Source organism: Phyllostomus discolor, chromosome 14, assembly GCF_004126475.2.
Source record: "Phyllostomus discolor isolate MPI-MPIP mPhyDis1 chromosome 14, mPhyDis1.pri.v3, whole genome shotgun sequence".
Classification (NCBI taxonomy): Eukaryota; Metazoa; Chordata; class Mammalia; order Chiroptera; family Phyllostomidae; genus Phyllostomus; species Phyllostomus discolor.
Genome location: NC_040916.2, coordinates 1,848,328 through 1,874,469, shown reverse-complemented (window position 1 = coordinate 1,874,469; position 26,142 = coordinate 1,848,328). Strand labels below are relative to the sequence as shown.

At 44.0% G+C, this 26,142-nt stretch overlaps 1 protein-coding gene across 2 annotated transcripts; it reads left to right on the top strand.

The window, feature by feature from the left end:
* On the top strand, positions 1 to 26,142 carry CFAP45 (cilia and flagella associated protein 45). 2 transcript variants are annotated; one of them, XM_036015831.1, is made up of 12 exons: positions 1 to 102; positions 5,973 to 6,068; positions 8,254 to 8,390; positions 10,563 to 10,707; positions 11,030 to 11,200; positions 12,247 to 12,425; positions 14,183 to 14,312; positions 18,123 to 18,269; positions 20,815 to 20,928; positions 21,513 to 21,706; positions 25,381 to 25,605; positions 25,948 to 26,142. In XM_036015831.1, exons 1-12 carry the CDS (start codon positions 100 to 102, stop codon positions 26,024 to 26,026), a joined length of 1,620 nt encoding a protein of 539 aa, XP_035871724.1. In that variant the 5' UTR covers positions 1 to 99; the 3' UTR covers positions 26,027 to 26,142. The 2 variants fall into 2 exon arrangements, with proteins under 2 accessions (XP_035871724.1, XP_028386520.1); XM_028530719.1 differs by having other exon boundaries at positions 36 to 102; positions 5,973 to 6,098.

The following is a 26,142-nucleotide window of genomic DNA, read 5'->3' as shown; positions in this document are numbered from 1 at the left end:
CTGATCCGGAAGCAGGGCTCCTGGTAGCTAGGGCAACGCATCAACACCCAGCACCTCCTCCACGGTGCTGGCGGCAGCGGTGGCGGCGGTGCGGCTGAGATGGTGAGGTTCCCTTTGGTGCAGGAGAATCTCCGGTAGCCAACTGTGTACTGAATTAGGTTGGATTTCTGAGCTGGAAAAGTGGAGAACTGGGGAAGACAGAAGTTAGGTCACGGTCTGGGTATCAGGAAGGCCCAGGAGCAGGGTGGATACCTCTAGAAGAAACAGGGAAAGTCCTGAGAAACTTCTTCCTCCAAAGGCGGGGTCCAAAGGGATTGACAATGTGTAGTGGTGCTGAGTCTGGGAAGTGGGGAAAAGGGATGTTTCAATCTTCTTCCCCTCCAGTGGGCTGGGGACTGTGAGCTGTGATAGGGGTAAACACCACTGGTGAGGAGGCCAGATAACAGGAGGTATATATCTGTATTTCTATATATCTCTATACATCTATATATCTATATTTATATCTATAATCTATAATCATCTATTTAGTTGTTCTGCCACTAATCAGCAGAGTGACAACACATAAGTCACCTGATATTCTCAGTTTTCTGTTACTGGGGCTTGGATCACCCAGTACATACTCAACAAACATTTGCAAATGAATGAATGAGGAGAGTACTAGGCCAGAAAAGCCCTGAAGAGCCATTGGAACAGGTCTGGCCAGCCTGGGGTTCCCTGAGGTGGGAAGGACTACCCTAGTCATGAGGGTTGAGAAGGGCAGTGGCCTGGGAGGAGCTATGCAGGGGATGTCTTGGCTCCATTGAAGAGTGTGTTGGTCCCTGAAGGATGAGACAGTAGGTGTTGTGGCTTTGGGATATCGGAAATAACCGTCAAATTTCAGGGGCACACCAAATGGGAAAAGTGTTTCCTTGGGTGTACTGGTGGACATACTTCACGACCAGAGGTGACACTGCTTTTCTGGGGCTCAGTGGTTCAAATGCAAGGTCCCTAAGTAGAGATTTCAAAAGAGCTTTGTTGTTAGTTAGAAAATAAACAAGTCTCCAGCAAAGAGCAGTTCCCCTCTTTTGAGGACTCCCTGCAGTGTTGCAGTGGCATCCCTGTCACTGTAGGCAGTTATCCTATTATTCTCAGCTTTCCTCAGCGCCTTACTGGCACGGTGGTGCCTGTCTGTCTGTGAGGGCCTGACATCATGCTCAGCATCTAAGGGCATATAGTAAATGTTAGTGTTTTTTTTTTCTCCTGTTTAAAAAATTTTATATTTCCAAGCCCAAATTAATCAGTGAATTGCACCTGGGCTACACTTGTGGGCTTTTGTGCACTTAGATTAGGGATTTCCCATCCAAGGGCCACTCAGGACAGAGGTTTGGCCTGCTGATTGAACCCTTCTGAAATCCCTTGAACATGACTGGGCATAAGTACACCTTTTAGAAGCATCAGGTCAAGTTAGTGACCTCTGAACTTCTGCTAGGCCAGGTGTGTGTGAGTGAGGGTGTGTGTATATATGTGTATGTGTGGGTATGGTACTACTCACTAGTTTTGAGAGTGTTTGGAGGAGTGGGGAGAGGTGGTGGTGGGGAGGGGCTCACAATTAGCCAGACCTCCAGGACCTTTACAAAAACAAGGAATAACAACATCTTGTAGAAGGAGGGATAGACCTCAGTACTGACTAGGATGTCATTTTCAGATGGCATCCCACAGATGGCCAACATTGTTCCATTTGAGGAAAGAGGTAAACTGAGTGGATCACTTAGTAAATAGGCAAGGTGTCTGCTGCATGGGCATTCCTACCTTCTCAGTAACCAAAGCCTACAGAAAAAGAAGGTAGGAACAGGCCAAGAACTTGAATTTGCTACCCTGCAGTGAACCTGTATGCAAAGGAGGAACTAGATCCACTGTGGAGAGGACATTCAGGAAAGGACATGCCTTTGTCTATGTTCAGTTGACAGGTGTTACAGTTCTCTCAGGAAAATGTCACATTGATCTGTTCCAACCCCATCCCAGCTCTGTCTTGCTGGAATTGAGTGGAACATCCTGTGACATAACATGTGCAGTTTTTAAAGGGCTAGACTCAGCTGTGTTCAGAGTTGGGACATCAGGCCCATTGTCAAGTTTTGTTTTCAAATAAAAATAGCTTTTTTTCTCTGATCATAAAAAGAGTTACCTACCCATTGCAGAAAATTATCCAGTACAAGAAGCATCTTATGATAATGCTCACCTGAAATTAAACATTTTTTGGAACATTCTTTCACTAACACATTCTGGGTGCATACCTTCATACAAATACTTTTTATAGAATTACATGTCTTTTATAATCTGATTTCTTTAAAATGATGTGTAGATCATCCTACATTAATGACTAAGCCAAAATCATGTTGTGATTGACCATCTTATCTTACTGTATCAGAGTCTCTCCCAGAGTTCCAAACAGTGGCCAAATTTTTGTGTTGCTGGGATGGGATACTTTTTGAAGAGAAAGGAAGTCAGCTAAGTCACCAAGAGAAAATATTAAAGCAGATCTGGCATCTTTATCTGTCCCCAGTCCTCATCTTTTTCAATTGCTCTTACCTCCCTAGCTATTACTATCAATCTCTCTTCCTTTTCTTCAAGGGCTGCCTTCGCCCAAAGATTAGGTAAGCTTTTTTCTAGGCGCTGCTCAGTTTCTTGTGGATATCTGTTTGTTCATGAAAAAAATATAAGCAGCTCTTCACCACCTGAAAGGACCTTTTGGGTACTGCTTTGGTCCAGAGGTATCTAACTTTCCATTTCTGCTTGGTTCTTCATTTTTTTTTTCCTAGCATTTTTACACAGTGATCTCTCTAATCCTTCTTGTTACTCTTAACAAAACTGGTTGTTCTAACCCTAGTGTGTGACTTTTGGCTTCAAAGTCAGCATTTCCTCAGTGAGGTTTTCTTAGCCACTCAGCCCTAGAGTGCTTCCCTCTGTTCTGCCCAGTGGGTACTTTTTGTGGTCCTCTCTTTTATTTCCTCTGTTTTGACTTCTAGACTCAGGCAGCCAAGTATCTGAGAGAGAGAGAGAGAGAGAGAGAGAGAGAGAGGGAGAGAGAGGGAGAGGGAGACTTCCTCTTGATCTGGGTACTAAGGGTGTAGGAAAAAGGTGATGGAGTGTCATCCCTGGGGAACCGGCAGCCTGGTGGACACCTGAACATAAGGGAAAACCTGTAAGATTCCTTGAAAAGAAATGTGAAAACAAACACAAAACAATAATAATCTTCCATCTGTCTTCTAGTTTTTTCACATATATTATTTTCTACAGTGCAGGCCATATGCGATGTGGAAAATGTGGAGTGGTGGAGTGACCTGCAGTCAGGGAGTTGTATTCCAGAAAGGCTTCCATCCCAATCTGGCCTGCAGCCCTTGAGAGTTCATCTTGCTTGGTTTCATTCATTAATTCTCTATCAAATGCATAGTGAGTACCTATGTGTCAGGATCAACCACAGCTTTTTCCTTAATTATCTACAGAACTCACACCATCCCTCATGATCCAGTGCCTTCCACCTCTTCTACTTATTCCCATTGCTTAGCCTCAGTCTCACCTATTGCAGTTTCTACTCATTTCCTCTTATTTTGTCTTTGGTGGAAAGGGGGAGCAGTTGCTCTCCACTCACCATGAGTCAGTTATTAGGCCTTCATGGGGCTGCTATATTTGCCTTTTAATAAATCTGAGCTTTTCTGAACTGCTCTATTGGGGCTCACTGAGTCTTCCAAGGGAGGTGTACTAAGCCTGTTTCTGGCTCTGCCAGGCAGTGAGGGACAGGGCACATAGCAGGCTCCTCGTATGGAACAAAGCCAGCTGGAGAATAATTGACTAAATAGAGTGAAAACCTGATACAGGTGGAACAGGTGCTGGGGTGTCTGGTTGGTCATGGCAGATGAGAGAGTTGTCAAAACACATGGTCCAGTGTTTAGTGACCTGGAATGCACAGTCCATTTCCTGTCCATTCTGTTCTTGGAGACATCCCAGCTTAGAGAACTGTGGGAGATGTGGGCTTCTGCAAAATGAGGTTTGAACCAGCTTTGGATTAAGCCTGAAATTGTCCCTGAGTGCTCATAGAAGCCATCTTCTAGAGACAGACTTCTCCTCTGGGGACTGAACTGAAGGTGGGTGAACTCTGGGAACAAAGTTGTGTTAATCAGGGACACAACTGATTATAAGTTGTGTCCCTGATTATAAGCATCAGAGCCAGAACTCTAATATAAGGATTTTGGACTTTACACCAAAGGCTGTGAATCCTTACTTTCACAAGGCTGGGGAACTAAGCTTGGAAAATGGAAACAAATGGAGAAGTTTCAGCCAGAATAGAGGCTGAAATCATAACCCTGATGCAGACACTGGCCTGTAGTGTCCAAAGTGTTATGGATAAGACAAGATAAACTCACATGGACTACCGTGTCTTGTGGAGGAAAAGGGACTGCACAGCTACTCTCTCAAGGGGAGAGCACCTTGGAGCAGCCTGGCCACTCTATCAAAAGGAGAGCGCACCAACCCTTGCCTTGACAAGCTTTTATTGGCTTTCTAGTAGCATACATCAAAGAAGCTTTTCATTCATTATACTTAGGTTTGCTTTACGTAATTACTTTTTACAGATAACAATGGAAGGGATGTTACTGATTACTTCTTACAGATTAACAAGGAAAACATGTTGCAAATGCAAGGGAATGATAAGAGTAACAGGTCTGGTTACACTTCAGTCCTTGGGAGAATTAGCACAGACTTCGGGAAGTTACTTTAAAGATATGCAGCAAGGGCTTGCTGCCTGAACTCAGGGTGAGAGAGTTTTAGCAAGAGCAAGTCACAAAGCAGCCTAGGTATAATGCAGGCCTGATTTCCCACGGGAGAACTTCTTCATGGGCATGGTTCTGCATGCCGACTCACCCCCTATGGTTTTCCATGTGGGTGCTGAGCTACATTTCCATGTTCTGTGAAGCGGTTCCCTACACAACACAGCACTGGTCTGGGAAGGACCCTTAATGCTGTGGTGTATCCCCAGTGCTGGCAGCTTTGGCTGTGGGGTGCTGCTGCTGGTGTCCTTGTTAGCATTGCCCCAGACACCAGATATGGTTGCAATTGCTGCCTTTGCCAGAAAGGTTTTCCTTGTTCTTCTTTTTGCGTCACTTATCCCCTAATCCTTCGCAGGCATGGGTGATCTGATGGGCTTTGCTGAGGCCCGGAGGAAAAATATCTGGTGTCTTCAGCTTTGATAGTCAGAGACGAGCCTTGTCTTCCACAGCTTGTTGATGGGAACTTTCCAAACATAGAAAGACATTGGGTGGTTAAAACTGACTAGTGCACGTTAAAGGGGTCCTGGGAATGAAAGCCACATGGTGTTATGCACTGGGTCATCTGATTATAGCTGGCAATCAGTCATCATTTATCTGCTTAAGTTTATTAGGCACCAACTGTGTGCCAAGCAGTGGATGAGGTGCTTTTCTATTCTTAATATCCTCTGGTACCCACTGTAATCTTTTGAGATTGTGGAGATGTGAAGGAGTGTTCACAAATAGTAGTGTCATTTGTGAAAGGGGCTTAGACTCCACATTGAGAATATTGGAGGTGAAGAGGACATATACATTTGAGGGGAGACAAACTGTAGTGGGCTCACAAGAGAGTGTCCTTGTGGGAAATTGGGACTGGGACAACAATGAAGTCATTCTCCTGCCATCCTCATTTCCTGCCTCCTTTCTCCCATATGGCATGATGACTTGGCCTTCTTCAGCTCTGGGAATACAGAGATGCTCCTTCTCAGTGAGCTAGTTGCTTGGCCCCTACTCAGAGACCTTCTATTTCTTTGTGGGTGTCTTCTATGTTTCAGGGTTTACCCAGGTATTTTTCCTCAGTGACTTTTTCACATGCATCTCTACTTACCCTGGCATGGGCTGGTGAAGTGTTTACCTTGCCAAGGTTCCAGGTGGTATCCAGTACTAATGGCTCAAACTTTTTGCCTTTCCCTGCAGCCGTTAAACACAACTGGTATCCTGAGCTCCTCTTCTGCTACTTCCAACAGGTCAAGGAATAGGACTCGCTATCGGACCAAAGCCTTGAGCTCCGAGGTAGATGAGAGCCTCTTTGGAGGTATCAAGGTAACTCTCACGCAGTTTCTCCAGGTAGCTGCCATGTGGAGGCAGTAACTTGTACTAGTGTTACTCAGGACAAAGCTAGCACTGGGCATGTGACCTCTCCTGGTAACTCTTAGATGAAGGCAGAGGGTTGTTCTGAGAGCCAGTAGTGGATCTCTGACGTCTGATGGGGACAACATAAATAGGACACCTGGCGTCCTCCACCCATTAAACCTTCATGTCTGCACAGCATTGAAAATCTGTTGTAATATTGAAGGGGAGGCTCAGCTGCAGAGAGTTGGATAGTTGCTTAGTGAACAGTCCATGAGAAAAACATTTTAGGGCCACACTGGATCAAGCTTGCAGACACAGAACAATGTATTTTCCCCTCTATCCAAAAACAGCACCAGGGCAAACCACAGTCATTCTCCTTTCCCACGTGTTCAACTAAAACAATTTCTTAGCTTTGGGAAACAAGCAGGTCTTTATTTGCAAATGTTGTACTAAGAGGTTGACAACTCTTTTAGTCTAAGAAGGAGAGCTGGAATGTTAATTGGAATAATCTTGGTACACAGGGAGGTCAGTAGGTGAGAAAGAAGAGAGGCAAGTCTAGAAAGAGAATGAGACATGGAGAGAAAGGCAGTGAGAGATTAAAAGAGAAAAGAGAGCAAAGATGCCAGTGGTGGCCTGAATACTGGTGTGAATACCTCTGACAGTGGGAGGGTTGAAGAAAGAAGTGACATCTACCTTTGCTACTCACCATCTTCACTGTGAAGGGACTTTTCAGATGGTTCAAGATGGTGTCCTGCATTTAGATAACTCCCCCTCTACAGCAGTTTTCTTATTGACTATGGAAAGAATCAGAGGAATGCAGTTTTACTTACATTTTTTTTTGTTTTGTGACCCTTCTAGTCAAAGCAAAATAGATTTAGAAATGGCCGAGTTTCCTTCATCCTGTTGACTAGCAAAAAGGGCAGTTAGAAAGATGCCTGCCTGTTCCTGGTCCTGCTTTTTTGGACTTACTGCTGGGTGAGATTCCAAGAGGTCTCTCAACCAGCAGTAGGGGGCAGAAGGGGCCTGTGGTATGACTGACTTGTGCCAACTTGGAAGCAGAGATGGGCACCAGGTGGCAGCAGCAGTCTGGGACCTATGTGCAAATGAGGTTCTCAGGAAGGAAGGACTTCCATTGAGGCCACCTCATTGCCTCTACTCAGGACCATGCTTACTGATGATAAATGAAGGTCTTTGTGGTGTTCAAAACTTCTCTGAAATCAGTAATTTCCTTTTCTTATTAACTCCTTCCTTCATGGTCAGAAAATTTTGAAAAACAAATCATATCTAATTTTTATTCTTGCTGAATTCTAATTCTCTGACTTTATCACCATATTAGATTTAAGGGCATGTCTTCACCAGGTCATTTAGCCAGTTCTCACACCCCGATTTGGACTTCTTTGGGAATCAAAGTAAATTAATCCAGACCATTAGAAAGGATTTAAAAATCAGTATCATAGATTGGATGAGTCCGTAACAAATTGTATTGCTTTAAGCCTACAGTGTGGGCCAAGAGAGAGAATTATCCCTCCTTTTATAAATCATGGAAAGAGGAGGAGAACTTAGAGGCCTACAATTTTTAAAAAAGATTTTATTTATTTATTTTTAGAGAGTAGGGAAAGGGAAGGAGAAAGAGAGGGAGAGAAACATCAATGTGTGGTTGCCACTCGCACACCCCCTACTGGGGGCCTGGCTCACAACCCAGGCATGTGCTCTGACTGGGAATAGAACCGGCAACCCTTTGGTTCACAGGCCTGCACTCGATTCACTAAGGTGAGAGGCCTACAATTTTTATTCCTGATGTTTTTAGGTAAGGTATGTACACATTCTAGCAACCCCCTCCCTCTTCTTATCCATCCAGGAATATCTGCACAAGTTATAGAGAGGCCTTGTTCTCAGAAGAGCCAGTCAGTACACAACACATCTGGCCATGTTCAAGTGCAGAACACCACACTGCTTTCTCAGTGCCCTGGCTACTTTTGATGGTCCTGCAGTCTGGGCCCCAGCCAGCCTCCTCTGCCACTGGATAGGTGAAAGCCCCAAGAGAGTGGAATGCTGCACTTGAAGTTAGGACTGACTAGAGGTAGTGAGGTGACCAGTTTCTAAACTGTCCTTGCTGAACTAATAGACCGCGGCCCAGAGTGACAGCCCCATCGTGCTACTCCAAGATAAACAGGCCATTCGGAAAACTTTCACTGCTTTGGGCTTGGACCACAAGCCGGAGACCATCCGGCTCATCACTCGAGATATGGTCCGGGAACTCATGTGAGTATCAAAGGCCATGTCTTGCCATGTCTTGCCTTCTTGTCACAGTCTGCACTTCTGCTGAGGACTTGAGGATTCCAGGACAATGAGGAAATCCACCTGGTTTCATTGTTAATCCATTCTCCACCTCTTTTGTATTCATTTCCTCTTATCTGTTTTATGCTTCTCCTTCTTCATCTTGGCCTCTTTCTTTTTTTCTCTCTTGTATCTGTTACTTCCACTATTCTTTTTTTTAATATTTTATTTATTTATTTTTAGAGAGGGAAGGGAGGGGGGGGAGAGAGAGAGAGAGAGAGAGAGAGAGAGAGAGAGAGAGAGAGAGAGAGAGAGAGAGAGAGAAACAGAGAGAGAAACATCAATGTGCGGTTGCTGAGGGTTATGGCCTGCAACCCAGGAATGTACCCTGGCTGGGAATCGAACCTGGGACACTTTGGTTCCCAGCCCAAGCTCAATCCACTGAGCTACGCCAGCCAGGGCTACTTCCACTATTCTTGATTCCCATCTTCTTTCTCTGTCTGTCCTTCTGCCTGCTGTGGAACCTAAGGGGACTTGTATAGGGGAGGTGCTTAATGCATCCTTCCTGAGTCCCATGAGTGCTCTTGGTAAAGGGAATGGTCCAGATGAATCATTTCCTTTTGGCTGCCTCAAGACTCTGAAGCAAAAGGAAACTGACCAGATGCCTAATTAGGCCCTTGACTTCTTCCCAGGCTCTGAGGCCAAAAAAGGAAATTCCCACAGGCTGTTGGTTTCTTTTGGGATTAGGTCAGCACAGCTCCTAAACAGAGCTGCCCCCTTGCTTAGCTCCTCCTATGGGGTGTAGGCCTCACTCAGCAATGTGAAATGAGCCAATCTTGTTGCTCAGTGGTTTAGCCCTTGTGCTAGTGCTTCATTCTCTGAAACCATTCTTCCTACTCTGGCTCCTCCCACTAAAAGCTTGAATTTCTAGCAAATGCTGCCTGTGTCGTGAGCTGGGGAGGTATAGCTAGGACACAGATCCAGGAGCACTTTCTGGTTAGCCTGGGCATCAAACAGCCAGACTCAGTCAGCAGCCCTGTGGCTATCCCTGGGGCCTGAGAAATGGTTCCTTCTTGAAGTGTTCTAGTCCTGAAAATACACTGGAAATGAAGTAGCTGGTTCCTTGTCAGGGCTGCTGAAACCCCATGAGATGCTTTTTTAAATTCAGATTATTCCTGATCATTCCAGATTCCAGGCTGTTTTGAACCATGCCTCTTAGTCAACCAGTATATCTTGGCTAAGCCCCATTTGCTCCACCTTCTGGACCTCCCCCAAGCACTAGTTTAATTAAATGAGGTTTCACTTCCTGCCTTAGACATCTGTGTCTCATTGCCATGTGCCTGTTAAATGGCCTCACCCAGAAGCAGCTTTATTCCTACCCCCTGCATCCCCTACCTCCTCCTTTAATGTATGTCATTTATTTGTAATCATTATAATTACCTATTGGTTTGTTGAATGGTTGGGTGGCTGGAAAGGAGAGGTCTATAGACATGTCTCCAACTGTTGTTGATCAGACATTTTAATTAATATTTAGGGTTCAAAGCTTCTCGCTGGGCTGAATGGATAGGGTGTTTAGGATTCTCACTAGCATTCATTTCAATCTCTCTGGCATCCCTTTGCTCTTTTTATGTCATCCTTGAGGAATAATCTGTCTTTAAAGTTTAATTCAGCAGCTTTGTTTTGAGTTCTTACTCTGTTTCCAACATTGGGCTGTGGTTAAGACATAGACCATGTCCTGAAGGAGTAATCTAGCAAGGAAACAGGCTCTGCCCAGCTGGCTATAACACAGCCAGTGAGAACAGACCATGGTGGGCTCAGAGCAGGAGGTGGTCTGTTGGGTGTCCTGGTGGGGGAATCTACATATATGTACATTGTGGGGAGGGCCATGGATGGCTACAAGAGATGGTGACATATAAGCTGGTCCTTTTAGAAAAAGTTCTTAAAATGTCCCTTTATAGCCCATGATGCTACTTCACCTTCTCCTGGGACATCTTCTCCCAGTGGACCCGCAGTGCAGTTGGCAGTCTCTTCTCCCACTGGCCATGTTTGCACAGAAGTTTGGCTGTAATGAGGGGAAGAAGAAAGCAGAGAAGCCTGAAGTGTAATGTGAACTCTCCTTTGCTTCCATTCCCTAATTTTGTTCATTCCTTGTGTCAGCATTCCCACAAAGGATCCCTCTGGGGAATCCCTTATCATGAGTCCTGAGGAGTTTGCTCGGATTAAATGGGCATCCCATGTGCTGACCAGAGAAGAACTTGAGGCCAGGGAGCAGGCCTTCAGGAAGGAGAAGGAAGCCATCTTGGTAGCTAACCCCTTGAGCCCTGATCTCTATAGATGGGAGGTAGAAGAGAGATGTGCTGGGGAGAGGCCAGCTTTCCATGAGACTGGGGACTCTAGCTAGGGGACCCTGGAACAGAGACATGCTATAGAATAAAGACCAGTTGCGGGAGCAACTAGGGGGAAAGAGGAGGGGTAAGGATAAGGCCAGGGTGAGAAACATCTGGGTTCTGATGGCATGATGGGGTGGAGCAAAAATCACATTGGGTCACCTGTGGTAGTCAAGCTAGTGCCCAGGTCACAGCACAAAGAGCAATACCACACTGATGCAGACTGATCTTCTGTAGGATGCAGTGACTACACGTAAGAAGGTCATGAAACAGAAAGAAATGGTTTGGAGGAACAATAAGAAGCTCAGTGATCTAGAGGAGGTGGCCAAGGAAAGGGCTCAGAACCTGTTGCAAAGAGCCAACAAATTACGGATGGAGCAGGAGGAAGAGCTCAAGGACATGAGCAAGGTTGGGGCTCTACACCTTTTTTCCCCTCTTATTCACATATTGGCTCCAGCTGGAGATGGGGCAAGGAGAGGGCAAGGTAAGGGGTTTGCTGGGGTGAAGGGGAGGTGAGACAGACCTGCATCTGCCATGTAATTGTTGTAATCAGAGGGAGCACTGGCTTTGCCTTGTGTTAGTTGTGTGACCTTTAGCAAGTCACTTGACCCCCCTGAGCCTCACTTTCTTCATTTGTAAAGTGAGGGTGGTAACATTACTTGGCAGAATTAATCAACTCATATATAGGACAGGCTCTGCACACTGTGGATGGATAAATAAACGGGAGGATTTTACTTTTATTTTTATCCTACTAGTTCGATTTTGGCCCCAGAGGGTGGTCCAGGCATTTGGGTTCTTTCTGAAGTGCCTTAGCTGACAGTATAAAGACCGGAGCCTCATTTGAATTCTTTGTTGGCATGTGGTTTACTTCCCAACCAAATGAAAGATGTTGACTCCCCAACCCCTTTATCTATGATTTCTGTCTGTCAGGTTAATCTTCTTTAGTTAATACCTTCTTTTATTTTCAAGAGCTTTTACTTTATAGTTCTTATTGATGGTCCTAGGTTTTCATCCCCTTCTACATCACACTGGGCTCTTTCAGCTTAAAAATGTGGTGGCTTGGCCTCTGCAAGAGTGTTTTAGTTTCCCCGAGGATAGAACAGGGGTCTCAAATAGGGTTATGGGTCCCTAAAGCAGACCATAACCTCTAAAGTTTCATGGAGATTTTCTTGTCTATATGAACTTTATGGAGGAGGGATGCCCATTGCTTTCATCATAGTCCCAAAGTGTGATACATGGCCTGGCCCTCAACACTAAGACCCATTTCCCCTTATTAATGGGAATGTCAAATATAAGAATGTTCTTGCTTTTTTGGGCTTGTCAGCAGCCATGTTCAGCACACTTTATAGTATTCTGCTCCCATTTCTCTCCCCTCCAACTTCCACACCCTCATTGTGCATTCCTCCCTAACTTAGCCCTAGACCTAGTGCCACAATTTCATTTCTACTCCCCAGATCATCCTTAATGCCAAGTGCCATGCCATTCGGGATGCCCAAATCCTGGAAAAGCAGCTGATCCAAAAAGAACTGGATGCAGAGGAGAAGCGGTTGGATCAGATGATGGAGGTGGAACGGCAGAAATCCATTCAAAGGCAGGAGGAACGAGACAGGAAGAGGAGGGAGGAAAGAATCCGGTAATGAGGAGGTTTTAACAGTTCTCTTTCTGTCTTTTCCATGTATCTTTAGGTCCATGTAGGCTTTCACAGAGGTAAGAGATGAGAAATAGCCATTATCACCTTTTATTATTATCTCAAAACCTTCATGAAGTGATTCATGGAACCGCAGAACTTCCTAAAGCTTATTTCCAAGATTTTAACAGGTGCTTCACAATCTGGCCTTGATTCAGCCTCATTTGTCATAATTTCCTACCATCCACTCTACATTTTCTCCCATCCTGCAACTTGGCAGATCTTGTCACACGTTCGTGATCTTGCCATGTCTTGTTGTTCCCACTGCTTTGAATATCCTTTTTTTAAATTTCTCCTGGAAAACACTGTCTCTTCCCTTAGTATGTAGTTTACTGTCATATCCCCTGAGAAACCTCCCTTACTTCTGCAGGCAGGCTCAGTGGCTCTGTCCTTTGTGCCCCATCACACTGTGTTTATACCCAGCACACCACTTTTTGAAATGTGGCTCTCTGACCCTTACTAGACTACATGGTCATGGAGGACAGGGTCCCTATCTCATTCATTTATGTAGCTCCTCGGCTTAGGAGAGTGTTTAGCTTATTGTAGGTACTTAATACATGTTAGAATGGACAAATTTAGTTCTCTTCATTTTACAGGAAAAGATAAGACCCAGGGCAGGTAAATTATGGAATCACAGTGTCCTAGATTTAGTATATCAACCATAAAATACAAAAATCACCTCTATAAATAGTACTTGTATGATACTGAATGATAGTTCTCTTTCTCCATCTGTATTCTGTTCTCTTGCACCATTCATCTCTGAACTTCTAGTAGGTACCTGGTACACTATCATAGGCTTCCAATAAAAGTTTATTTAATGGCTAAGTCGCTCTTCATCTTTTGCATAAATATCTCCAATCAAGGAAATATCTCTGCCTCATTAGGCAGCTCTAATGATTTGAGCTGGTCCTTGTACTGAGTTCAAACCTGCTTCCATGTAACTCTTACTCATTATTCCTGTTTATTTAATTTGGAGTCATAAAGACATTCAAGTGTTATATCTGAATGATTTTTTTTACACTTTCTTCTGGATTCTCATTCTAATCTGTGCCTTCTCTCATTCTCCCAGACTTTACTCATATATGATGGGTTCTGGGTGCTTCCACATTTATTGACATCTCAATAACACACAGGGAGCCACAGCAACACTGATTGTAGAGTTTGGTTCCTCAGATGCAGCCTGTTCACTAGTATCTGACAGTCTTAAAATGTGAGATAGGATATTAGAAAGACAGTTAACAAACTATGCACGGGGTGATAGCTGAGGTGCTGGAGGAAGGAGAAGCCATGGTCATTTGAACTCTTGAAGCTCTGTGAAGAATCTGTGAACTCTGTGAAGCTCTGTAATCATGAGAAGCCAGCTCCTTGTGATTATTCTGGAAAGGCTTGGGAGGTGGTAGGATTTCAGAGCTCTTTACATGCTGAAAGAGAGAAGGTGCATTATGATGCCGGGTGCACTCTTAGGAGCAAATGAAGAAAGGGAATATTAAGAAATATGAGCCCCGTTACCAGGAACTCAGAAGAGGTCCCGTTGAGACACTGGGGAAGGACTTTGGTCTGGGCTTAGGAGACATAGCAATGGGTAAGGCACATTTCAAATTGTTCTTGCCACACCTCCCATCCTGGGAATCATTTGGGTGAAAGTTGGAGCATAGAGACACAGACCCTTGATTTCTAAGACAGTGTGGCCCTGTTTCCTCCAGAGGAAGACGACACATTGTGCAGCAGATGGAAAAGAACCAGGAGGAGCGATCGCTGCTTGCTGAGCAGCGGGAGCAGGAAAAGGAGCAGATGCTGGAATACATGGAGCAACTCCAAGAAGAAGATCTCAGGGTAACAGGGCTGGACAGATATGCCACGTTCCACCAACACCAGCAGCAAAGTCCTCCAAGATTTGGAGATTCCAGGGCGTGGACTAATATTTTGTCAGGCACATGATCATTTCACAATATCATCACTGTTAACTTTTTTTTATTGCTATATTGAACATTTATTTGGCTTTGATGCCATCCATGCTAAGGATGAGCAGTAATTTGGATAGACTGTCCTTTCCTCCCTGGGACCTAGGTCCAAAACCAACATGTCCATGTTATAAATATACAGCTGCTTGCCTTACACAAATAAACAAGGATATTTTTTGGTCTCCCCTCAATTGTCTAGGGATATTACATACTTTGTAGATGAACAGTAGCAGTGTCAGAGTTTTAGGCTCCTGCTGTTATCTCATTCAAAGTACATAACATCCCAGTGTCATTAATTGTGTCGAGGAGCAAAAGTACACATACTGTTTGCATAAGAAATGATGGCATACCTGCCCAAACTAAATAGGCTTAAAATATTCTCTTCCATTTGCCTTTTCTAGTCTATTGCAGTATAAAAAAGCACAGCAAGGACATAGCAAGCATTTGGAGTATCTATTATTTTTTTCCCTCAATTTTTTACTTTTGAAAATTTTATACACACAGACAAGTTGAAAAAATTGTACCACATCCATCAACGTTTTACTGATTTAATGATTGCTAATATGCCTTAGTTGCTTATCTCTCTTAGATGTATATATGTATTTTGTTATTGCCAAACTATTTAAAAGTAGTTGCTGATACCTTGACACTTTGCTACTAAATGCTTCAGTCCACTTCTCTGAAGAACAAAGCAACCAAGTATACATGTCAACAAAACCATTATGACATCCCCTGACAAAAAGTTGAATCCAGTGATTCTATATCATTTAATATTTAATTAATATTCAAATTTCCTCAATTGTTTCAAAAATGTATTTCAATTGTTTTCCTTTTTCCAAACCAGGATCACTCACTTAAGTCCTTTAATCTGTTTTGATCTAGAAGAGTTGTTCTGTCCTTCCTTTCTTCCTTCCTTCTTTCCTTTATTCACTCATTTATTTTTAAAGTTAAAAAAAAGTTTTTTATTGATTCTAGAGAGAAGGAAAGTGGGAGGAGAAAGGGAACCATCAATGTAAGAAACATCAATCAGTTGCCTTCTGTACATGCCCCAACTGGGGACCAAACTTGCAACCTAGGCATGTGCCTTGACTGGGAATCGAACCTGTGACCTTTCAGTTTGTGGGATGATGCCAAACCAACTGAGCCACACTAGCCAGGGCTCATTCATTTATTTTTAGAACACTGATGTTTTGAAGCATCCAGGCTGGTTGACTTGAAGAATGTCCACATTGTGATTATTTCCTCATGGTGCCATTTAACTTGTTGAAGATGTATGCTTTTATTTCTCTCTTCCTTCCCCATGTTCATGGATGAATGAGTTGTCATTTAATGGTGCATTTGATGGTGGTGAGTGACAGGGAGTCCCTGAAAAAGTCATATAATTATGAAGACTTCTCAGAGCACCCTGTGGTATGAGAGGAAGATCACCTGGATAGTTAGTGAAGATGAGGGGCCATGTAGCCTTGTGAACTGCTTGAGAAGGCCATCGACAGGGCAGGAAGACAGAGATACCTGGTCAAGTTCCTGGCTCAAGAAAGAAAAAGGACCAGGAAGGAGAGGTCTGGGACAAACACATAGGGAAAGACGTGAGAAATGGAGGCTGGAAAGTCCAACTAGATTGTGGTGAGTGGGGATTAGTGGGCTCACTGAGAAAGTTTCAGGTGTCATCGAGTCAACACCATTACATTGATGTCTCATTGTCATTTTGCTGTCCTTCTAATAGGCATTTGTTGAGTCTCCAGGAAGTATTGTTAGGCAATTTTAAGGTAAAAACCTGTGCTTCTGCGGCTCAGATTTTCCTTATCTTCTCAGGATGGTGCAATGGCAGCTTTCCCCACCTTGCTAGCAAGATGGCAAAGAGTGAGGGGAGTTCATCTGGGGTTGCTTTGGAATGGCTTCAAAGATGAGAATCAGGGAAGGTTCTTTGGTTTCTCAGAAATGAAATGAACCAACAAAAACAAAAAAATAAATAGGCAAAAAAGTAAATACCTGATTGTATGATATAGATCAGAGATCAGCAGCTTTTTTAGCTTTAGCGTCAATGGGATTAAATAATGTCTAGGGTACCAATGACAGGCCTAAAACTGGGGGAGGAAGGTAGAAGGAAAAGGAAAAAAGGGAGAAGGGGAAAAGGAGTGTGAGAGTTGGAGTGGCAAAAGGGGAAAAGTGGATTGTGCAAGGAGGTAGGTACAGTGAGAGTGAGGGAATGCTGGTAGCCACGACTCAGGCTCCACATGGACCTGGCTAGAGGCAGACAGTGCTGTGCTGATCTGGTTCAGAAAGCTTCCTGGGAGAAGGACCCCTGAACTGGGCAGTGAATCAGTTCAATGCTGGGGGAGAGAAAATAGAATTCCCTTGGATGAGGCAGGGTAGAAGCTGGGTTAAGGAGGTTTTGGAAGATCAGGGAGGGGTTTAGCCTTTGAAGAAATGGAAGGAGTTGGAAACAGTGTGGAAGATAGGGTGAGTTAGTGGGTAGAAGAATTTGAAGTAAGGAGTCCAAGTTTATTTGGAGGGTATAGGGAGGCAGCTGCACAAAATTCCAGTGTCCCTCAGGACTGAGACTTGAGAATGTGCTTGGCTCTGAAGTCATGTGATCAACAGGTGCTTCCAAAGGCCCAGGGCTGGGAAGGGCAGAGGCTTCTTTGTTAGAGGGGATCTTGCCATTCAGTGTTACATTGGTTCTCTGACCTGTATCTCTTGTTGTGTTTCCCTGTGCCTAAGATTTTTTTTCTTTCTCACATGCCACTCATGTTGAGAAATTCCTACTTCCCTGCCTCATGTTGAGAGGGTCCCCACTTCCCTGCCTCATTCAGCAATAGTTTATTGAGTATTTTCTGTGTTCCTCTCAATTGGGCTACACGTTGTTGGGAAAGAGAGGAAATGTGACACATGATCCCTATTTTCCAGCTGTGACAGAATGAACACACAGAAAATTCACAGGACCTACAAGGTGGTGTATTATTAAATCCCAGGAGGCATGGCACCATCTTAAGTGCAGATAGATAATCAGCAATAAAGAAAGAATTGAAACTTGGGACAGTTGAGTAAGATTTCCAGAGAAGATTGGAACTTTATTTTAGACAGATCAGGTTTCAAAATCCTGGCTCTGCAGTTTATTATCTGTTTAGTCCTGAGCAAATCACTTGAACTCTGGGCCTCAGTATCTTCATCTGCACAAGAAAAGATAACAAGGCCTAACTTTCAGGGTTTGGGGATGTGTTTAGGTGTTAGAGATGGGCTTATGTGCTCAATGAATAGGAAGTACCCAATTAGGGCAATACTTATTTAAAATAATTACTATATTTTATTGATGATGACCAAAAGTTTGGGTTTAAATAGGAGAAGGAAATTGAAGGCAATAGGAACACACCATGAACAAAGCCATAAGGATGGTGTTTAGCATGACGTGTGAGACACTGATTGGAATTTTAAGATCCTGTACTCCCTGAGAGTATACATAGATCAACAATGTCAGAGGCTGTCACAAAAGTTGAGTGAAGACTGTAAAGAGGCCATTTGGCTGGAAGAGGTCATTGATAACCTGTGAAAGAACAGCTGTAGCAAAGGATAGCTTTGGAGGCATTTGTCTCCCTGAATCTATGTGTGTCTCTCTATCCTTATATGCCAGTATCTTTTGGTCTTGTCCCCTTCTATTCTGAGGCTCTCTTTCTTTTTCTGGCAGGACATGGAACGAAGGCACCGGGAAAAACTGAAGATGCAAGCTGAGATAAAGCGTATCAATGATGAGAACCAGAAACAGAAAGCAGACCTGCTGGCTCAGGAGAAGCTGGCAGACCAGATGGTGATGGAGTTCACCAAGAAGAAGATGGTAGGGACCTGGTTTCTGATGCCTGGGACTGCTGGCCAGGAATGAAATGTCTTTCATAGGGAGAGGCAGGCCTGAGAGGAACTGAAGGAACTGCAGTGCAAAGCAGCATCATCTTCATTCTAAAACTTTAGTCCTTAGTTCAACGTCCTGGCTTCTTTTTCTCTTCATCTTGGCCAGTCCACTTGTTCCTTAACAGAGAAGAGCATGGAAAAAACACCCAGGGTGTTATTATCCTTGTTAACACCTTTGATTAGAAGTTGGAATGAGGGTCAGGTGCAGGGAGGGAAGAAAATTAAGACTATTGGTGAAAGTAAAGTTTTCTGTGGATTCCTCATAACCTGGATACGATATACTCAGTAATCATTAGTCAGCTTCCCATAAATTTCTTCTGAAAATTATTGTATTTGGCATCCTGTACTAGGTGCTAGACTCGGAAAAGAGAGTCTCTCCCATCCCCCACTGTAGAATCCATAAAAACAAATGAACTATGGAACAGAGAACAATACTTGCAATAGTTATGAGGGGATGAAATTAAGGAATATGCAGGCTCATTCTGGGGCAAATATGGGATAATGGAATTACTGGGTCTAGAGCAGGGGTGTCCAACTCACTTTCAGCGGGGGCAACGTCAGCCTTGTGGTTGCCTTCAAGGGGATGAATGTAGAGCTCCTTGCCCCTAGTTGAGGAGTAGTTACATTTATACAGTCCTAAAATTATATTCGGCCCTTTGAAGGTGACCATGAGGCTGATGTGGCACCTGACAAAAATGAGTTTGGCACCCTGGTCTAGAGGAGTGGTGGGTAAAAGAAGCTTTTAAGTATGGTTTAGATGGAGTGAACATGAGTTTATGTAAAAAGAAAAGGAAGGACTCAAGGTAGCTGGAAAGTTATTCAATTCTATGTGTGTTTGTCCTGTCCTCTAGGTTTTAGGTTTCATAATGACAGAGGGCACATCGTACTTCTCTATAGTAAGTTTTAATGACAGACAAGGGGAGGGAAGGTATAATTTGAAAAGGCATATATAATATACAGCATATCCAAATGCAAAGCACAGAAAATGAAGCTCAACAAAGCTTATTTGTTGGCTTTGGCTTTCTTATTAGATGCAGGAATATACAGGGAACAGCAAGCATGCAAGATGAGGTTTCTAGATGGTTTGTGCATAATAGTGATCACACAACTGCCGTTTGTTGAGTGCTTAGTTTGTATACAGGCTCTGTGTCAAGTACTTCACAAGTGTTGTCTCATTTATTTAATCATTACAGCCACCTTGTGAACCTAGTCACTGATTGATTCAAAATATCCTGAATGCTTCAGTGTATGTCCACTGTCAGTCTAGGCTGAATCCTAGGCCGAACATACCTAGGCTCATAGTTTGGAACTCAGTGGCTATTTCTCTGAATGTTGGAGTTGGTAAACAGGTTTGCTGGCTGCAGCAGAGCATCTGTGGTGGCCATGATAAGAAATGAGGTGGTGAGGTGACAGAGAGCTGAGAGCAGTTGTTGGGGATGACTTGGATTTTGAACAGAGCTAGAAGCATGGAACAATGAGAAATCATATATTTCTGGGCAGGAGAGGAATATGTCTTGTCTTCATACATGGAGAGAACATTGGCAGAAGGAGTTGCAAGAGGTCACAGCCCACTGTAAGTATCCAAGTATATGACAAGCCCTTTGCTGATCTCACAGTGGTCTCTGTTACAGCCAGAGCTGCCTCTTTAGAGCTAATTGTCTGTGGAAGCCTCCAGAGTTTTCTGCCCTGCCATCTAGAGCAAGGGAGAACAGAGAGACCAGCTTGACACACAGAACGTGCACAGCTTAGAAGCGGGCAAGTCATTGAGCTGCACGGAAGTCTAGGACAGTAGAGTGAGGGCTAAGGAATGTTTCTTATGGAGAAGATCACATCTCCACCCAACCTGAGCCATTACTCTATGACTGCCCTGGAATGGTTGTTGGGAAACTGGGTTTGGTAAGCTTTTAGGGATATATGTTATTTCAGAGGAGTAGCAAAGGGAGCCAATTTTGATGGTTCACTTCTTAGGTATCTGCCAACCACTGTGGGACTGCCCAAAGCATGTTGGCCATTTGCCTAGGGACTAATGAGATAACCTCCACCTATTAAACTTTACAAGCCAGGCAGGGAGACCCAGTTGTTACTTCTAAAAACTTGGCTCAGTGACCTTGTAACTTGGGAATTGTGAAGTAGTAGAAAGAGCATGAAGGCTATGCTCAGGAAATCTGCATTCAAATCCTCTTTGATAGCTGACTAGCTATGCAATCTTAGGCAGGACCCTTGATCTCTGTGAATGTCAGTTTCTTCATCTATGTCTGTCTCATGAGATGTGAGGACCCTTTGGGATTATACAGGAGAAAACATTTTATAAATGCTAATTGGTTTTATGTCCTTGCATTGCTAGTCATTTTACCCTACTAGAAGGAGTCCAGAGGTGGTAGGAGAGATACAAGACAGATTGGTACAGGGGCTTGATTTCTCTCTGCAAGGCTGTCTCAATGAGAGCTGTTCTACAAAGCATTTCTTTTTTGCAGGCTCGAGAAGCAGAGTTTGAGGCTGAGCAGGAAAGAATCAGGAGGGAGAAAGAGAAGGAGATTGCCCGCCTGAGGGCCATGCAAGAAAAGGCCCAGGATTACCAGGCAGAACAGGTACTGTTTAGTTTCTGCTTCCCTCTACCTCTCCCATTTACTTAATTATTCCTGTGACAGCCTGTAAAATGGCCTCAAGCAGGGAGAGATTTACACGAAAGGATGCTAGTTATCTAGACTCCAATCATCTGAAGAAGGGTGGGCTTGTGCCTAGTGCCTATGGCAGCAAGGACCCAATGTGCATTATGGGCTTAAGGTTCAAGAGAAAGTTTTTGTCAGCTTTGTAAAGAATTTTCAACCTTAACTAACCATTGAAATGTGTCACCAGAGAAAACTGAAGTGTCTCCATTATTAGCAGTTTTAAAAATTGGAAGCAATTTCAGGACTACCTGGAGGTGTTTGAGGTATAGGAAAAGAATTGGGATGAGTAAGCTGAAAGGACAAGATGACCTTCTCAGGGTATCTTCTGACCTGAAAGTTCTATGGTAGGATTTCATTTATTCTTTCCTAGAATAACCTTGTTGCTAGAGAAATTCATGGACCTTCTCAAAGCAGTTTATGTTAAAGTCTATGCAGGGGTGTCTTCCCTAAGGCACCTCATTGTTTTGCACCCTCACCGGTATCCCCACCCTCTCCTTTCCCAGGATGCCTTGCGGGCCAAGCGCAACCAGGAGGTTGCAGACAGAGAGTGGCGCAGAAAAGAAAAGGAAAATGCACAGAAGAAGATGGAAACAGAGACCAAACTGCGGATGAGTCGGCTGGAGCAGGTGGCTTTAAAGGAGCACAGTCTTGCTGTTCAAGTGCAACGGGACCGTGATGAGTTTGAGAGGATCCTTCGGTAGGAGGGGTGGGAACCTTGGCTTTCTTTTCCTTGTAGTGTGGCAAGAATGTCTATGTTGGGTAGAGAAGCTTTCTGGCCATGTCCACAGACAGATGCACATCCACCTTGACAGGGTCGGTGGGGTCATTCTAATTAGATAGATGGATGAAATGTTTCAGATACTTGAGCTGATTAGAGAATTGAAAAATGGCATCTGAAAGTGTTGAAGGAATAGGGGATTATTGGGATGATTTATCCTGAAGTGTTAAAGGTGTAAGTAAATGTATACATCTTGTCCTTTCTGTGAACTACCTCCTGCTCCATGTTCCCCTGCAAGTTAGGGATGAAATTGCAGCAGGGAAGTTGAGGAGAGATGGAGAAAACTTCAAACACTGTTGGTTGTGGGTCATTGGAATAGGGCTTTAAAGGAGGTCTTTGCCATTCATTTGACAAATATGTGCTAAGCACATAAATTCAAGGCTCTGTGTTGGGTGCTATGGGAAATATTAGAGATGAACAAAATACTGTTCTTTTTTTTTAACAGAGTTTATTCTTATACTTTTATGTATTAATTCTTATAGTCTTTTTTAAAAAAATTTTAAAAAGATTTTATTTATTTATTTTTAGAGAGGGAAGGGAGGGAGGGAGATAGAGAGAGAGAGAAACATCAATGTGCGGTTGCTGGGGGTTCTGGCCTGCAACCCAGGAATGTACCCTGGCTGGGAATCGAACCTGGGATACTTTGGTTCCCAGCCCGGGCTCAATTCACTGAGCTACGCCAGCCGGGGCAAAATACTGTTCTTGCCTATTCTATAAGAAGGATGTCAGAGACTCATTTAGATGAACATCACCTATCTCTGTCCATGTCTCCTGCCTTGCCAGCTCTTTATCCTTTTATTTTTGTTTTTTCTCATGGCTCAATGATAATTCCACCACATAAATGAAAGCTAAGTGTTCACATCTCTTACTGTCACTGCTTTAAAGCAGTTAGCAGTCACAACTGCTCTGGTCTGCCACCCTTAGATGTGGCCCCTGGGGTGTTCTCCAGTCTCTAACTGTTCTGGTCTAACTGGGAATGACTCCATTCTTGCTTTATAAGATCTTAAGCTCTATAAGATTAGAAATTTTCAAAATGAAACAAGCCAAACAAAATTTGAGTGTGTGTTGGGGTGGTTGGGATAAAAATTAATGAAATTGTGCTGAGATAAGTAGAGACTGAGTGGCAGTCCAGCTTCCTTGATATACACGTGCTAGGTCCTTCCTCTTCTTCCTCTTCTTCTTCTTCGTCTTCTTCTTCTTCTTCTTTTTCTTCCTCTTTTTTTTTTAAAGATTTTATTTATTTATTTATTTTTAGAGAGGGGGATGAGAGAAAGAGAGGGAGGGAAACATCAGTGTGTGGTAGCATCTCATGCACCCCCTACTGGGAACCTGGCCCACAACTCAGGCATGTGCCCTAACTGGGAATCGAATCATTTACCCTTTGGTTCACAGGCTGGCACTCAATCCACTGAGCCATACCAGCCTGGGCTAAATCTTTCTTTTTAGTACAGCCAATTACTTGTATGTCAGACCAGGCCCTTGGACTCCTGGCTATAGGCAGAGCAGATCCATATGAATCTCTGTTCTTGTCAGAGTCAGGTTCATAGTCTTTTATTGGACTGTTTACCCCCAGCCTGTCCCTACTGGCTGCAATGCCCTTTGGCTCTGTAGCTTTCCCTTCCCTACTCTCAAGAGTTGTGCCATGGTCTCTGGGTACCTGGTAAAGAAGGTGGCTTTCTTAATGGTCCCAAAGATTCTGCTTCTGGGCTGCTGTCTGCCTTTCAGATATCTGCCTTCCCCAGCCTCTATGTCACTGGACATCTGTATTGCCTTTAGCAGGGACTAATAAATGTTAATAGAAAGAAATTAGAGTTCTACTTCTGCCACTGACCCACTTATTTGTTCTTTGCTCTGTTTGCCTGAAGCATATATATTGGCCAGTTATTAAATATAGACCAGCCCTTTGGTGAAATTCAGTTTTACCTGTTCTAGGCTAGTACCCAGTGTCTCCAGTGCCATGTAGCCACCATGATGGGTGTCTTAAGTGCTGGGAGCATCTCTGCCATAGCCAAATTTTCCTACTTCAAAAGTATAGCCTCCTGTGTAGCCCATATATGGACTTTCTGCTTCTGGACAGAGATGCCTTTAACTCTCAGCCTGTTGACTAAGCAGAGACAACTAACCTATCCTACCCAGTGGTTCCTAGAAATGCCTGGGAACTTTCAAAAAGTACTTATGCCCAGGCTGCATCTCCAAGATTGTGACTTAACTGGTCTGGGGTGAGGCCCAGGCATCAGTAGTTTTTGGAAGCCTCCAGATCACTGCTCTAGTACTGTGAAATGTCCAGGTTCTTCCCTGTTCAGATTTTCAACTGTCAGCCACCCCAGGGATTCTCTAGTGACATATACAGGTTCCCCAGTGTCACCCTGTTTCATATAATGTGAAACAATAGGAAACTGTTCTCTATATAGAAAAATAATGGCAAGGCAAAGAGGAGAGACTTCCTGCTGCCGTGGATATGCCTGAACAGTGGGGATTTGGTGTCAAGAAAGTCAGCACTTTCTCTTCTGGTAAAATAAGAGGGTTTTGTTTTGGGAGTAGAACTTTAAAAGGTGTTTGCATAGTATAAAAGAATTGCTGGGAGTTGAACTCCTACCCCATGTATAGCTAGAGGGAAATGATAAGTGAAGCAGTGCTTTTGGTACCTTTGTTTAGGTGTGAGTGACCCCAGGGGAGCAGAGCAGGTGAGAGATCCCTGTCTAAGATGATTTTAGATTTTTTTATTATGTTGAGAAAGAAATAAAATGATATCTCTGGATGGTTTATGACTGTATTTCCTCTGAGATATGAATATATTTCATTTGAGTTTTCCTGAGCCTATCTAGTCTATATTAGCCATTTCCACTTCCTCATGTTAGGGTCCATGAAGTATTCCTGTGAAACAAGCTCTTTGGTCCATGAAGTATTCTTGTAAAAAAGACTCCTAAGAGGAATTTGGAGAGTTGGAGCAACAAGAGAACTAAAAGATACCAGGCTGAGTTCCTTTTTTTTTCCAGCAACTAAGGAGAGCTTGCATGACAGATTTTACCACTTCCTTTTTAACTTCCTAAGTATCTCTATTGTTGGTTTTGTATTTTATCATTACTGTTCATGAGAAGGAAGAAAGGAAAGAAGAAAGTTAGAGAAGGAAGAAGGGAGAGAGAGAAAAAAAATAAAGATATCTTAGAACAAGCTGGAGGGGAGTTATGCTTTGTTATAGGAGAGAAGAGTAAAAATAATAGCTTCTAGTGAGTGAAACTGTGAGTGTAGGACCAGCTACATAATTTGCAGGATCCAATGAAAAATGAGATTGTAGGGCCCTTTGTTTAAAAACTGTTAAGAATTTCAAAACAGTGACAGCAGAGCATTAGGTCAAGCATGGGGCCCTTCTAAGTGTGCAGGTGGCATACTGTTGCATGTCCTGGCTGGATGGGAGGGGGGAGCATGTGCAGAGGCAGCCTTGGAGGCTGATCTCTGAGCCACAAAAAAGGATCAGAGTATGGGTCTCTGAGACACATCAACTGGAGGAGCCCACCCTGGAGGTTCTCCCAGTGCCTTTCCTTGGCAGGGGCAGAGCAGCCTAGCCAATTACATAACCTGTGTTCCTCCTCCAGGGCTCAGAGAGAGCAGATTGAAAACGAGAGGCTGGAGGAAGAGAAAAAAGCCACAGGGCGTTTACAGCATGCCAACGAGCTCCGTCGCCAGGTGCGTGAGAACCAGCAGAAGCAGGTGCAGGACAGGATCAGCACCTTCGAGGAGGGCCGGCGCCTCCAAGAGGAGGCCCAGAAGCGGCGTGAGCGCATTGATGACATAAAGAAGAGAAAGATTGAAGAGCTGAGGTGCTCTTCCCCAACTCCTCTCCCCTTCCCTAAGGGGATGGCATGGCTGGAAAGCTGGGATTCAGGGAGTGAAGGGGCATTGCAGAGACACTCAGGGAGGTTGCCTTCTGAAGGCAAACCTCCAGCAAAAAGTCCTGGGATTTGGGTTTTCCTGGCTTTCTGAGAACTACTTGGCAGGATGATGGAGCTTTGACAGGAATATGTTTGGGAGATAAGTCCTGGGAGTGGGGTTGGGGGTACAGATCCCCAGGTTCTGAAAGCCCACCCAAAGTCCACTCATTTCCTGCTGCCTCCTCTCTGGTCTTACCTTCCCCTTACACCTACCCCATGCTTTTCCTGCAGAGCCACTGGCCTTCCTGAGAAGTACTGCATTGAAGCTGAGCGCAAAGCTAACATCCATCCAGCCACCTCTGTGAACTGAGGGGTGCCTCTAGCTACTCTGGATGCCTGCAGGGGAAGGTTTCACCCAATCTCTGGGTGTCCATGATTGCTGCTGACATTTCGTAGTTACAGATTAAATCTATTCTACTTCTTTAA

Bases quoted from the DNA above. Each gene is read 5' to 3' on its own strand.
- CFAP45 (XM_028530719.1), top strand. The intron at 8,391-10,562 runs GTGAGTATCAAA...TCCTTGTGTCAG, and splicing joins GATATGGTCCGGGAACTCAT to CATTCCCACAAAGGATCCCT. The intron at 10,708-11,029 runs GTAGCTAACCCC...GATCTTCTGTAG, and splicing joins AGGAGAAGGAAGCCATCTTG to GATGCAGTGACTACACGTAA.